Source organism: Carassius gibelio, chromosome A14 (genome assembly GCF_023724105.1).
Source record: "Carassius gibelio isolate Cgi1373 ecotype wild population from Czech Republic chromosome A14, carGib1.2-hapl.c, whole genome shotgun sequence".
NCBI lineage: Eukaryota > Metazoa > Chordata > Actinopteri > Cypriniformes > Cyprinidae > Carassius > Carassius gibelio.
This window is the reverse complement of record NC_068384.1, coordinates 18,273,222-18,284,402: the sequence shown is the minus strand read 5'-3', so window position 1 is coordinate 18,284,402 and position 11,181 is coordinate 18,273,222. Positions and strand designations below refer to the sequence as shown.

General features: G+C 38.5%; 1 protein-coding gene across 1 annotated transcript; it reads left to right on the top strand.

The window, feature by feature from the left end:
* The first annotated feature begins 856 nt into the window (after positions 1-856).
* LOC128027720 (signal recognition particle subunit SRP72-like) lies at positions 857-10,796 on the top strand. The gene is made up of 18 exons (XM_052615544.1): positions 857-1,041; positions 1,540-1,660; positions 4,045-4,168; positions 4,261-4,404; positions 4,492-4,603; positions 5,766-5,797; positions 5,953-6,077; positions 6,953-7,010; positions 7,151-7,282; positions 7,353-7,481; positions 7,556-7,628; positions 7,721-7,785; positions 8,557-8,652; positions 8,735-8,916; positions 9,076-9,213; positions 9,616-9,653; positions 9,728-9,887; positions 10,131-10,796. Exons 1-18 carry the CDS (start codon positions 942-944, stop codon positions 10,294-10,296), a joined length of 1,995 nt encoding a protein of 664 aa, XP_052471504.1. The 5' UTR covers positions 857-941; the 3' UTR covers positions 10,297-10,796.
* Positions 10,797-11,181: the final 385 nt, after the last annotated feature.

Sequence of the window (11,181 nt, the reverse complement as noted above, 5' to 3'; positions counted from 1 at the left end):
TGCATCGATCAAGACTTTATTTATACCCAAAACATATTGAAAAAGTATTTTTTTAAACCTCAGACAGGGCTCCGTTCACAGAGACGAGAAGAGAAGTTGTTTATGATTATGTCTTTTTCTGTGTTTATCAGGACGCATGCAAAAAACAAACACTCATCAGGTAGAAAAGGGTCAATGAGATGTTTTGAAGCATTGAAAAGAATACTGCTCCTAAGTTTAGTTTAAAGACTGTAGTTTTGATATTTGGTGACTTGACTTTGAAATATTATACAGAGCAACTGTAAGTTATTAATATGCAAGAATAGTATTCATCAGAGTTAGAGAGTGCGTTTTGACCTTTACTTTGAAATAGTGATTCATAGATGAAATCATGAAAAATCTGTACTGTATTGTATCTGTACTGTTTTCAATTCTAAAATAATCTGCCAAGTATTTGATTTAAAATGAGACCAACCTTAGGACTGTGAACCTAATCATTCAAATTGTATAACAGTTTAAATTGGAAATGTCATTTTCACGCATATGCTCAAAAAGTGGAAGCAACAGTTAACAGGTTAAATTAAAATTTAAAAACAGGTTAAATCATTCAACTTTACTGAAATTCTGCATAAAAATATCGTCAGAAATGTATCGCCTAGGCGATACATTTCTGACGATATTTTTATGCAGGATTTCAGTAAAGTGGAAATTAGTATCATCATTTTTGGTAAATAAAAATATACAAGGATAATGATGTGGGCAAAAGCTAAATCTAAAAAAAAAAAAAAAAAAAAAGATCAATTTTTACGAAATACTGTGAAAGTTTAATGTTTTATTGGACATTTCTATCAAATTGAGTGTTGCATGTTGACGGTTTAGATCGCCGACTTTCATTGTGTCTTTGTGGTTGCTGTGGGACTTTTATTTTGCCCCGCTCGCTGCTTCCGCTCATATGGCTGAAGATGGCGAGCGGATCGGGGCCCGTCTCTGCTCTCTGGACCGAAGTCAACCGCTGCGGACAGAACGGCGACTTTACTAGAGCCCTAAAAGCGGTCAACAAAAGTAAAATAAAAAGATATTACTCATATCTTTGTCCAGATTTTTCTGACTGTAGATAAACACTGTTAATCTCCATGTATCCCGCAGCATGTGTCTAACCTGCAGTGCAGTAGATTCGCTAATGTCTGCTTTCTACACAAATTTCCGATTTTATTACAGCAATTGGGATCTACTTTAATAATACAACCCACGAGAAGCTCTTATAGAGTAGTCTTCGAGACTTTCTGGAAGTTTGAGTGGTCTTTGTTCAGTGATTACGTGTCATAAGGAGCTGGGTTAAATGTAAACACGATTTCAAATGCCTTAATTTTATACTTAACTTTAAAGATATATAATGACTCGTTTATTTAAGCTTCCCTAATAATATTATCGTATTCTGTATGCATCTTTTTTGCAATAAGAATTATGGTACCAGTTTAAAAATAATTATTTGAGATTTCAGAATGATATATCTCGTTGATTTTATATTTACTAATTATTTTTCTTTATCTCTGATTGCAGTTCTCCATGAGAATAAGGATGACGTGACAGCACTGTGTTGTAAAATCGTCTGTCTGATCCAGAATGGAGGTTTTAAAGAAGCCCTGAATGTCATAAACACTCACTCTAAATCCCTGACCAGGTAAGAGAGTCACACAGGCTGCAGATCTATTCATATACCAGTGTTTTAAACCAAATGTATGTAATATGTATGTATGTAATATACATTTTAAACGAAATGTATGCTTTAAATTCATTGCATTAAAATGCATTGCTACCTTTTGTGCCTGTGGATGTCAGAATCACAATGCAAATCAGTTTTATAGAATACTATCTTCAAAGACGGCATTCGAAGCTAAACACTGACATTTAAATGTACAGACTATGGAAAAAACCTGCTATGATTAACCTATTTTGAAAGCATAAATTTGATTTAAACAATCAGTATTCTCATATTCTCATATACAGTTCATAGGGGACATATTGTATTAGCCCAACAGCATAAAATAACCAACTATTTAAACTTTTTTTATTTCTCTCACAATTCAGACTTTTTTCTCACAAATGCAAGTTTAGATCTCCTACTTCTGACTTTATAACTACATTTAACTCAATAACTGAAATTTCATAAATTCTGAGGGGAGAAAAGCCAGAATTGTGGGATATCAACTCATGATTCTGAGCCGAGGGGAAGAGAGAATGGCGAGTTGATTTTTCTTATCAGAATTTTGAAATGCTAACTTATTCCATGGCTGCCATTAGGGCTGTAGCTATCGAATATTTTAGTAATCGAATATTCTACAAGAATTCCATTGATTAATCGAGTAATCAGATAAAATGTGTTTTTGATCAATTAAAGTGCAATATTAATTATGCATGAGAAAATAAGATAAAGATAAGAAATTAAATTTATTAAACATTTTTATTTTTTAAATGCATAGAATGCAATGCATACATCAAAAATAAACATTTAATTACTGGTATTACCCATTGTTTCTCTGTCTGTACTTGTACTGTGAACAGTGACAATAAAGTTGACAGATGGATTGAAGTGCATTTAAGTGCCATTCAGTTGGGGTTTTTAAATAAAGCATTTTCTGAGAAGAATATTAAACACATAAAACATTAATTTATCTTTTAATTATTGAAAATCAACTTAAAACTTTAAACAAAGGGGATTTACAATTAAAAATAAAACATGGAAGAAATGTTGTGTGATTTAACATTTAGATTAAACATTTTAGTAGTAGGCTATGTACATTCTGCTGAACAATAGTATTCAACCAGACTTTTATTTTGACGAGTTGAAGTACCTTTACAGTTCTGTGTATGTGATGTGACGCTGGTTTTACTCAAATCAAACGGTCAAATGCTCATGAAGTGACTCTCAGTGCAGTTCTGGAGATGTTGTTCATGTGTTCATGTCCTTATTTATTGAGACAGCAGACGATAAAATCACGCGAGCGTCACGCGCGCTTCAGTGTGTTTAATGAATGAAGAAGCACTTCTGCGCCATTCATTAACAGAGACACGCAGAACATGCATGATTCATATTTAGATAGACTGTTCCGGCTTAATATTTACAGATATTAGTCCATGTCATGATTTCATCAATCAAGTCAAAATCAAAACACTGCTGACTCCTTGCAGTATGTGATTTCAGCCGCAGCGCCTGTGTCTCCTTCCGCTTTGTGGGTGACATAAACACGTTGTGTCATATTAAAAAAAAAAATTGCGAAAGAACCTGATGTGAGATTTAAAATAAATGAAAAGCTGCTTCGAGGCAGAGGGTAATTTGCCTCTATAATTTTTTGTCATCGATTTACGTGAGGAATCGTTTCATCCCTAGCTGCCATACTCTGCATGCCTTGCCTACTCTCTAATAGATAGTGTTTTTTGTTTGTTTGTTTGTTTGTTTTTTAAGCAAATAAGAGGCTTTTTTTGTGTGAAACCTTTTTTTTTTAGTAAACTTAAGAATATCTTTCACACTTTTAGTAATATTTCAAGATGAATAATTATTGGACTGAAGCAACTTGGGTTGACTTTATCCGTTTTATCCATTTATAAGGATTTTTCTGAATTATTTTGTGTAATAATCCTGTTAAAATAAACATGAGTATCAAATTTGACTATCAGGCTTTTGAGGAACATTTGTTTGTTTTGATCATCAAACTTAGCATTTAAATAAACTCTTACTAAGACTTTTTATTGGAGTTTCTGATAACTGATATTTGTCATTTTATGTAAGTATTTGCTGTACTGTTATAAAAATCTCATTGACTTGAAAGCATCAGTATTTCATCTCACGTTTTGCCCAGATTAATACCAGCATCTGTACCGAACTTCATATTTTTGCGCTGTTTGGGCCTCTGAATAAAATCCTTGAGTATGAACTAGGCTACATATTCTCAATATGTCATACTACATGAGCCATATATGATACATGGCAAAGATTGAATAGCAGTTTTTTCTGCATCTGTTCTCAGTGTTATCAAAGCTTGTGTGATGTATTTTGTGTGCCTGTAGTGACATGATCGGGTTCGAGAAGGCCTACTGTGAATACCGTCTGAACAGATTGGAGCACGCTTTGAAAACTCTCCAGGGAATCCCAGAGCAAACAGACAAACTCAAGGAGCTCTACGGCCAAGTGGTGAGAACCTAGGGCTTTGTGTCAGCGTTTGCTGGAGTCATGAGTTCACTGTTTGAGTCCGAACGCAGGAGCTGATGCAGTTGTGTGTGTAGTTGTACAGACTGGAGCGGTATGACGAGTGTCTGGCTGTCTATAAAGACCTGATCAGAAACTCTCAGGATGATTATGAAGAGGAGAGGAAGACGAATCTGTCAGCTGTACTAGCGGCGCAGAGCGCTTGGGAGAACACATCACCGGTGAGAAACAGACACACTCATCTGTAGAAATGTGTTGATTTGAAGTGGTAGCATCTTATAACTTTTCCATGTTTTGCTGCTATTCAGGAGGATCTGGGTTTACCGGAGAGCTCATATGAGCTGTGCTACAATGCTGCCTGCTGCCTGATTGGTCAAGGGCAGCTCAGCCACGCCATGCAGAAACTGCAGAAGGCTGAAGGTCAGAGGTCATGCCTTTATGATTTGATTTGCCGTGATTGCAAACTATGGGTTTGTATCATTGGAGAAAACTAATCTGTGCATCTGTAAACGTAAAAAGACTTGATATGCAAACACTAAGTACCGTATTTTTCGGACTATAAGTCGCACCTGAGTATAAGTCGCATCAGTCCAAAAATACGTCATGATGAGGAAAAAAACATATATAAATCGCACTGGACTATAAGGCGCATTTATTTAGAACCAAGAGAAAACATTACCGTCTCCAGCCGCGAGAGGGCGCTATATGTGTTCAGTGTAGACCACAGAAGCACTGAGCAGCATAGAGCGCCCTCTCGTGGCTGGAGACGGTAATGTTTTATCTTAGTTCATTTCTATTGGTTCATTTCTCTTGGTTCATGTCAAATTAATTTTGATAAATAAGTCGCACCTGACTATAAGTCGCAGGACCAGCCAAACTATAAAAAACGTATAGTCCGGAAAATTTGGTAGGTGTTAAAATTTGTCCCAAATTGGCTTTCTCAAGAAATGTTTCCAGAGCAGGGTTTATTAAACCTGCACCAATAGTACTCAACAAAACACCCAACCCTAATTGAGCAGCACTAATTGAGTTCTGTACCCTACCCAACCCGTCTTACATAAAGACTGTGAGACAAACCGCACCAGCATTAAAAACATCAGGTAGACTTAACTCCTGTGCATCGTTGCTGTTATCTAACACAGTGCTGCGAATGAAATCTTTTTTAACAGTCTTCAGTCTCCATATCTCTACAGCATCTGGAGGTGTTAATATGGAGCTGAACTGCTGGGAAATTATCTTGTGCAATCCAAACCAGGCAGATAAGCTTCAGGAAGTGCATTACATCATTTGGTTTGGCTCATAATATTTGTTGGCAGTAAAATGCTCCCTTTCTTGTTTCTGTCTACAAGTTATCCAGCTAGCATCTGGAGTCCCATGCAAGTGAATGAAATGCTGTGGGTCTGTCCCACTAGTCATAAGTCACTGATGCTGGGCCAGCCTAGACAAAATTAGCTCCATCAGCCTCCCACACAGTTTCACTTTGAGTCTCTGCAGGTTTTAAGAATAACACGAGGTCGCTGAGAACGACATGAATGAGTCAATCCGGTTTTGTTTCATCCATTTTTTCTTTTTGTTTTCCCAGAGTTGTGCAGGAAGTCTTTGGCAGAGGACTCTGTGAGTAATGCATCCATATTTGTGATCTGATGTGCTTGCAACACTTATGTGCTTGCATCATTGCTTGCTTACTCTTAATGGGGATTTCAACAAAGACCTCAAATTGTGTGCTAATTTTTGTCTAATTTGTTGCAATTTAATTGTGAATTATTTAGGATGTGACGGAGGAGGACATTGAAGCTGAACTGGCCATCATTCACTCTCAGATGGCTTATGTGATGCAGTTACAGGGCAGAACGGAAGACGCCCTTCAACTCTACAATCAAGTCATTAAACTCAAGTGCGTGTTACAGACTGTACATTTAAAATGAAATAAAACTCAACAGGTGTCCTAATGAAAATTTACTTAACCTCAGGCCAGATTTGGAGAAATGTAGCATTACATCACTTGCTCACCCATGGATCCTCTGCAGTGAATGGGTGCCGTCAGAATGAGAGTCTCAATCAGAAACAGGAGTGAAATATGCACAGATTAAGCAATGTTTGCAACTGTTCTAAACACAAGTGTGTTGATTTTGATGTGAGGACGACAGGGGTATGGACCTTTTCCACGAGTAAGCTTTTTGTATAGCCGTTGTTTTGACTTTTAGACTGAAATAATGGTTTGAAGTTAACTGCTTCTTTATGATAGATTTGTAATCAAGCAGCTTTTCACTTCATAAGACATTAATTGATGGACTGGAGTGGTGTGGATTATTTCTGCGTTGTTTTTATCAGCTGTTTGGACTCTCATTCTGACGGCACCCATTCACTGCAGAGGATCCATTGGTGAGCAAGTGATGCAATGCTACATTTCTCAAAATCTGTTCCCATGAAGAAACAAACTCATCTGCATCTTGGATGTCCTGAGGGCGAGTTAAATTTCAGCAAAATTAAATTTTTTGAGTGAACTGTTCTTATAATAATATAGCAAATACATGCATGCTCAGGTGATAAGATGGAAACAAATTATTAGGGGAATTAAAAGGTTGCAGAAAATATTGGTATTTAAAAAAAATCTATTTAGTCTGGCTTCTATGTAGTATCTTTTCATTTAATTCATTATATTGCTAAGATTTGCATTGGATTTGTTGGAAGATTTCTATAGAAATAAAATTGATTGTCAGGTACGTTAAGGTTGCCACATTAGACTTTTGTGTTGGTCTTTGCATTCAGGCCGTCTGATGTGGGTCTGCTGGCTGTGACTGCCAACAACATCATCACCATTAACAAGGTAAATTATAGAAAATAATAGGATCTCACTCATATTCTGCTTTCACATGACTGAAGAGCCAATAATGTCAGCTGAATGATGAATTTGACCTTTAACTTGTTTGTAACTGACGTTTGTATCCATGCTCTTTGATCTTCCAGGACCAAAACGTGTTTGACTCCAAGAAGAAGGTGAAACTGACCAGCGCTGAAGGGGTTGAGCACAAACTGGCCAAAAAACAGTTGCAGGCTATTGAGATCAACAAAGCCCTGTTGGCTATGTACACTAACCAGGTTATCACCCAGTTTGTATTGTATGATGTTGTCGAGTGACCTGTTCTGACCTCTCGTTGTCGTCCCACAGGCCGATCAGTGTAAAAAGCTGTTGGCAAGCCTGCAGGCCCAGAGTCCAGGTCACCCCAGACCGGTTCTGATCCAGGTGGCTCAGCTGTGCCGAGAAAAACAGCACAGCAAAGCCATAGAGCTCTTGCAGGTACTTTCCCCACCTGACTCTTTCAGTTTCTGCTAATCTGTGGTGTTTTTTAATGGTTTCCGTCTCTGCTGCAGCGCTTTTCAGATCAGCACCCCGAAAGTGCTTCTGGAATCAAACTCACCATGGCACAACTCTACCTGACGCAAGGTACGAATACAACCCAAACAGATGCTCTTACACAGAGCAGATTGAGCTTCCAAGGGTATTTGAAGTGCAGTGTATGTGTGCATCTCCAACAGGTCACGTAACCAAAGCCTGTGACATCCTGAAGTCAATAGAAGAGTTTCAAAATAAACCAGGAATGGTGAGATTTCATTTGCCTTTGATTATTTTTGAAGGAATTACGCAGGGCTGTTAGTGGGTAAAGTTAATTGTGATTAACCTAAATCCATTTGTATTTAAAGGAATAGTTCACCCAAAATGAAAATGCTGTAATCATTAATTCACCCTCATGTTGGGCTGAAACGATTCCTCGAGTAACTTGATTACAAAAAATGATCGAGGCAAATTCCTCTGCCTTGAAGCCTCTTTTAATTTATTTGAAATCTCACGTCAATGATTCTTTTAATGTGACACAACGCGTTAACGTCACCCACAAAGCGGAAGGAGACACAATCGCTGCGCCCGAAATCGTATACTGCAAGGAGTCAGCAGTGTTTTGATTTGAGGGTGCAGGCAAACGTAAAGAGGACGTCGTGGCGTGTGTCCATTGCAAGATAGAGCTGGCATACCACAACTAGGGCCCTATGATTTCCGCGATGCAGAAAACGCAGAGGGAATGGCGGAATACAGTCATAAAAACAGAATTTACAGTTTAACGCAGAATGCCACGGAATTTGCCAAATTTTGCATGAAATAATCAAAAATAGGTCATTGCACTTACATCAAATACGATATGGACTAATATCTGTAAATATTACGCCGGAACAGTCTATTTAAATATGTCTATTTAAACATCCCTAACAAACCCAACATCTGTGTTGAAGCACATCAATAAAACTTATTTTTGTTTCTTAATTAATAGGAACCTTATTTAAATGTTAACCTGTTTTTTGTTTTTTTATTATTATTATAGGTTTCTGCTCTGGTCACGATGTACACAAATGAAGAGGACATTGACAGCGCGATTGACGTCTTCACACAAGCGATCCAGTATTACCAGTCAGAGCAGGTAAAGGAGAGGGATGGCGGTTCGGCGACACTTTATTAGCTCAGAAATGCATCATTGTTTTTTAACCTCTACCTGCCCTCAGCCTGGGTCTGCGATCCACCTCTCTCTGGTGCGCGAAGCTGCCAACTACAAGCTGAAACACGGCCGGAAGAAAGAGGCCACTAGTGATCTGGAGCAGCTGTGGAAACGAAACACGAATGACGTCCACACGCTGGCCCAGCTCATCTCTGCATACTCGCTCGTGGATCAAGACAAGGCCAAAGCGTATCCTCAAACATGGCGGTTTTGTACTGTGATGTCACTGAAAAGTCAGCAGGAAGGTCACGCTACTTGACTCCAGGTTGCTGACTGGACTGTTAATGTATTTACTTTGGAAAACGATTCAAATGCTGTGTGTTTTCCTGAGCGCTCGGTTTTATTCAGTCTGAGTAAGCATCTGCCTTCCCCGGACACCATGTCCTTCAATGTGGACGTTGATGAACTGGAGAACTCGCACGGAGCCACGTATATCAGGAAGAAAGCTGCCAAAGTCGTGGGCGAAAGCCAGCCTAAAGAACAGGGGTAACTAATTTACATCTCAGAGCGAATCCAGTCCATCAGAACTAGGGCTGCACGATGTGTCGTCTAATCATCGATATCGCGATGTACGAATCCACGAAAGTCACATCGCAGGATGTGCGATGTAGGCTGCCATAGTTGATCCGTTATTCATTAACTGCTCCCCAGCCCTTGACGAATGTGATTCGCGGAGAGGGCGAGAGAGAGAGAGAGAGAGAGAGAGAGAGCGCGAGCACGCGAGCACGCGCGAGAGAGAAAGCGAATTGTTAATTTATACTTGTATTGAAAACTATCAAACACTAAATTATTTAAATGAATTAATGAACATCAGAAAACCTGATGAAAACACTTGTAACAGTTTTTTTTTAACCGTTTGTTCAGTTAACGTTGTTCTTTTTATTTCAGTCCACAAGATGTTAAAAAGAAGAAGAAAAAGAAGAAAGGTATGTGTGCTATTGATCTCCTAGGATTTTATCAGCAATAACAGGAATATTAATATTCATATTTTTGTGCTCAGGTAAACTGCCCAAGAACTACGACCCCAAATCGACCCCTGACCCGGAGCGCTGGCTGCCGATGCGAGAGCGCTCGTACTACCGCGGCAAGAAGAAGGGCAAGAAGAAGGAGCAGGTCGGCCGCGGCACACAGGGAGCAACATCTGGAGGGTCTGCCGAACTGTACGTTATACTCTCATACTACTTTTTCTGCAGCAGATACTAGAAACATGCCAGTGTTGTTTTAGTATCGAGTTTTGTTTTTATTGATGTTTTAAATCAGTTTTTAGTTTGACATCTTGACCCTGCCTCATGCATACAGCACCAATGCAAAACACTTCCTTTGTTATTATTACTTTTTTAGATGTATTTCTTTTGAATGAACCAGACGCAACATCAGAAATACTTTTGGTGTTTGTTTTTCAGAGACGCCAGTAAAAGCGCCAGCAGTCCGCCCACCTCCCCTCAACCTGGCGCAGGAACAGGCACGAGCAGCGCGGTTCCCCCGCGGCAACAGAAACCTGCAGCGGCCGGAGCCGCTCGCAAGAAGGCACCGCAGAAGAAGAAGAAAGGAGGAAAGGGAGGATGGTAGATAGCGAGAGATTTCATCACAACCTTAGTTTGCTCATTTTTGAAACACTGAGAAACAGTTGTAATAGTGAAGAGACACCTGCTCCAGTGGCCTGGAGGACGAACTGCAAAAGTTTCAATCATTAAATTCTGAAGGATGAGGAAAAAGAATGTGATTTTTGAACATCAGAGGTTGAGCAACGCTGTCTTATGGAGTCTATTGTCAATGCATTTTTTTATCATCCAATCCACTCTGTACATGCATCACTATCAATGTTAAAGAGTCTGGGGCATTTCTACTTCGCTTTCTTTTCCACTCATCATATGTTCTGGACTTGTATGAATGCTCTGTTTATTTTCGTGTCTGCTGCTTGGTACACGAATGCTCACAATAGATGCTGTTCATGCAAAGCTGAGATATTTATTTTTTAAATCCAGTGCTCAACCCTGATTCTAATTTTAAACAAACTCTCCTCAGAAACCAGTGTTATGTCTTAAATAAAGAGATCCCTGGAAAAGCAATCAACTCTTCACTGTCTCGCTCCTTCATATGGAAACCTCTAAAGATCTGTTGCCATAATTGTGCAGCATGTAGAACTGTTTATAACATGTTATATGTTTATAACATATAACATTTGCTTTAATACCATTAAAGCAAAACCTTTATTTTGTTTTTTATGCTCTGGTCAGCTTTGGGATTGTGAATTATTTTGCTTTCACAACATGTCTTCTTTCAGACTAGTGAAAAGAAAACATCCAAAATACACATTTAAGTGTTTATATTATTTTTTCTCTGCTGATTTAAATTAATATCTTCAAGAGCTTTTTTTTTTTTTTTTTCCATTCACTGAGCCACAAATCTTTACTTTAGTAGCATTTACATAAACCAAACTTTACAGGTTTATTT

Coding starts and splice junctions, on each gene's coding strand:
- LOC128027720 (XM_052615544.1), top strand. CDS start 942: ATGGCGAGCGGATCGGGGCCCGTCTCTGCTCTCTGGACCGAAGTCAAC. Junction 7,629..7,720: donor ACAACTCTACCTGACGCAAG/GTACGAATACAA, acceptor CATCTCCAACAG/GTCACGTAACCAAAGCCTGT. Junction 8,653..8,734: donor AGTATTACCAGTCAGAGCAG/GTAAAGGAGAGG, acceptor ACCTGCCCTCAG/CCTGGGTCTGCGATCCACCT.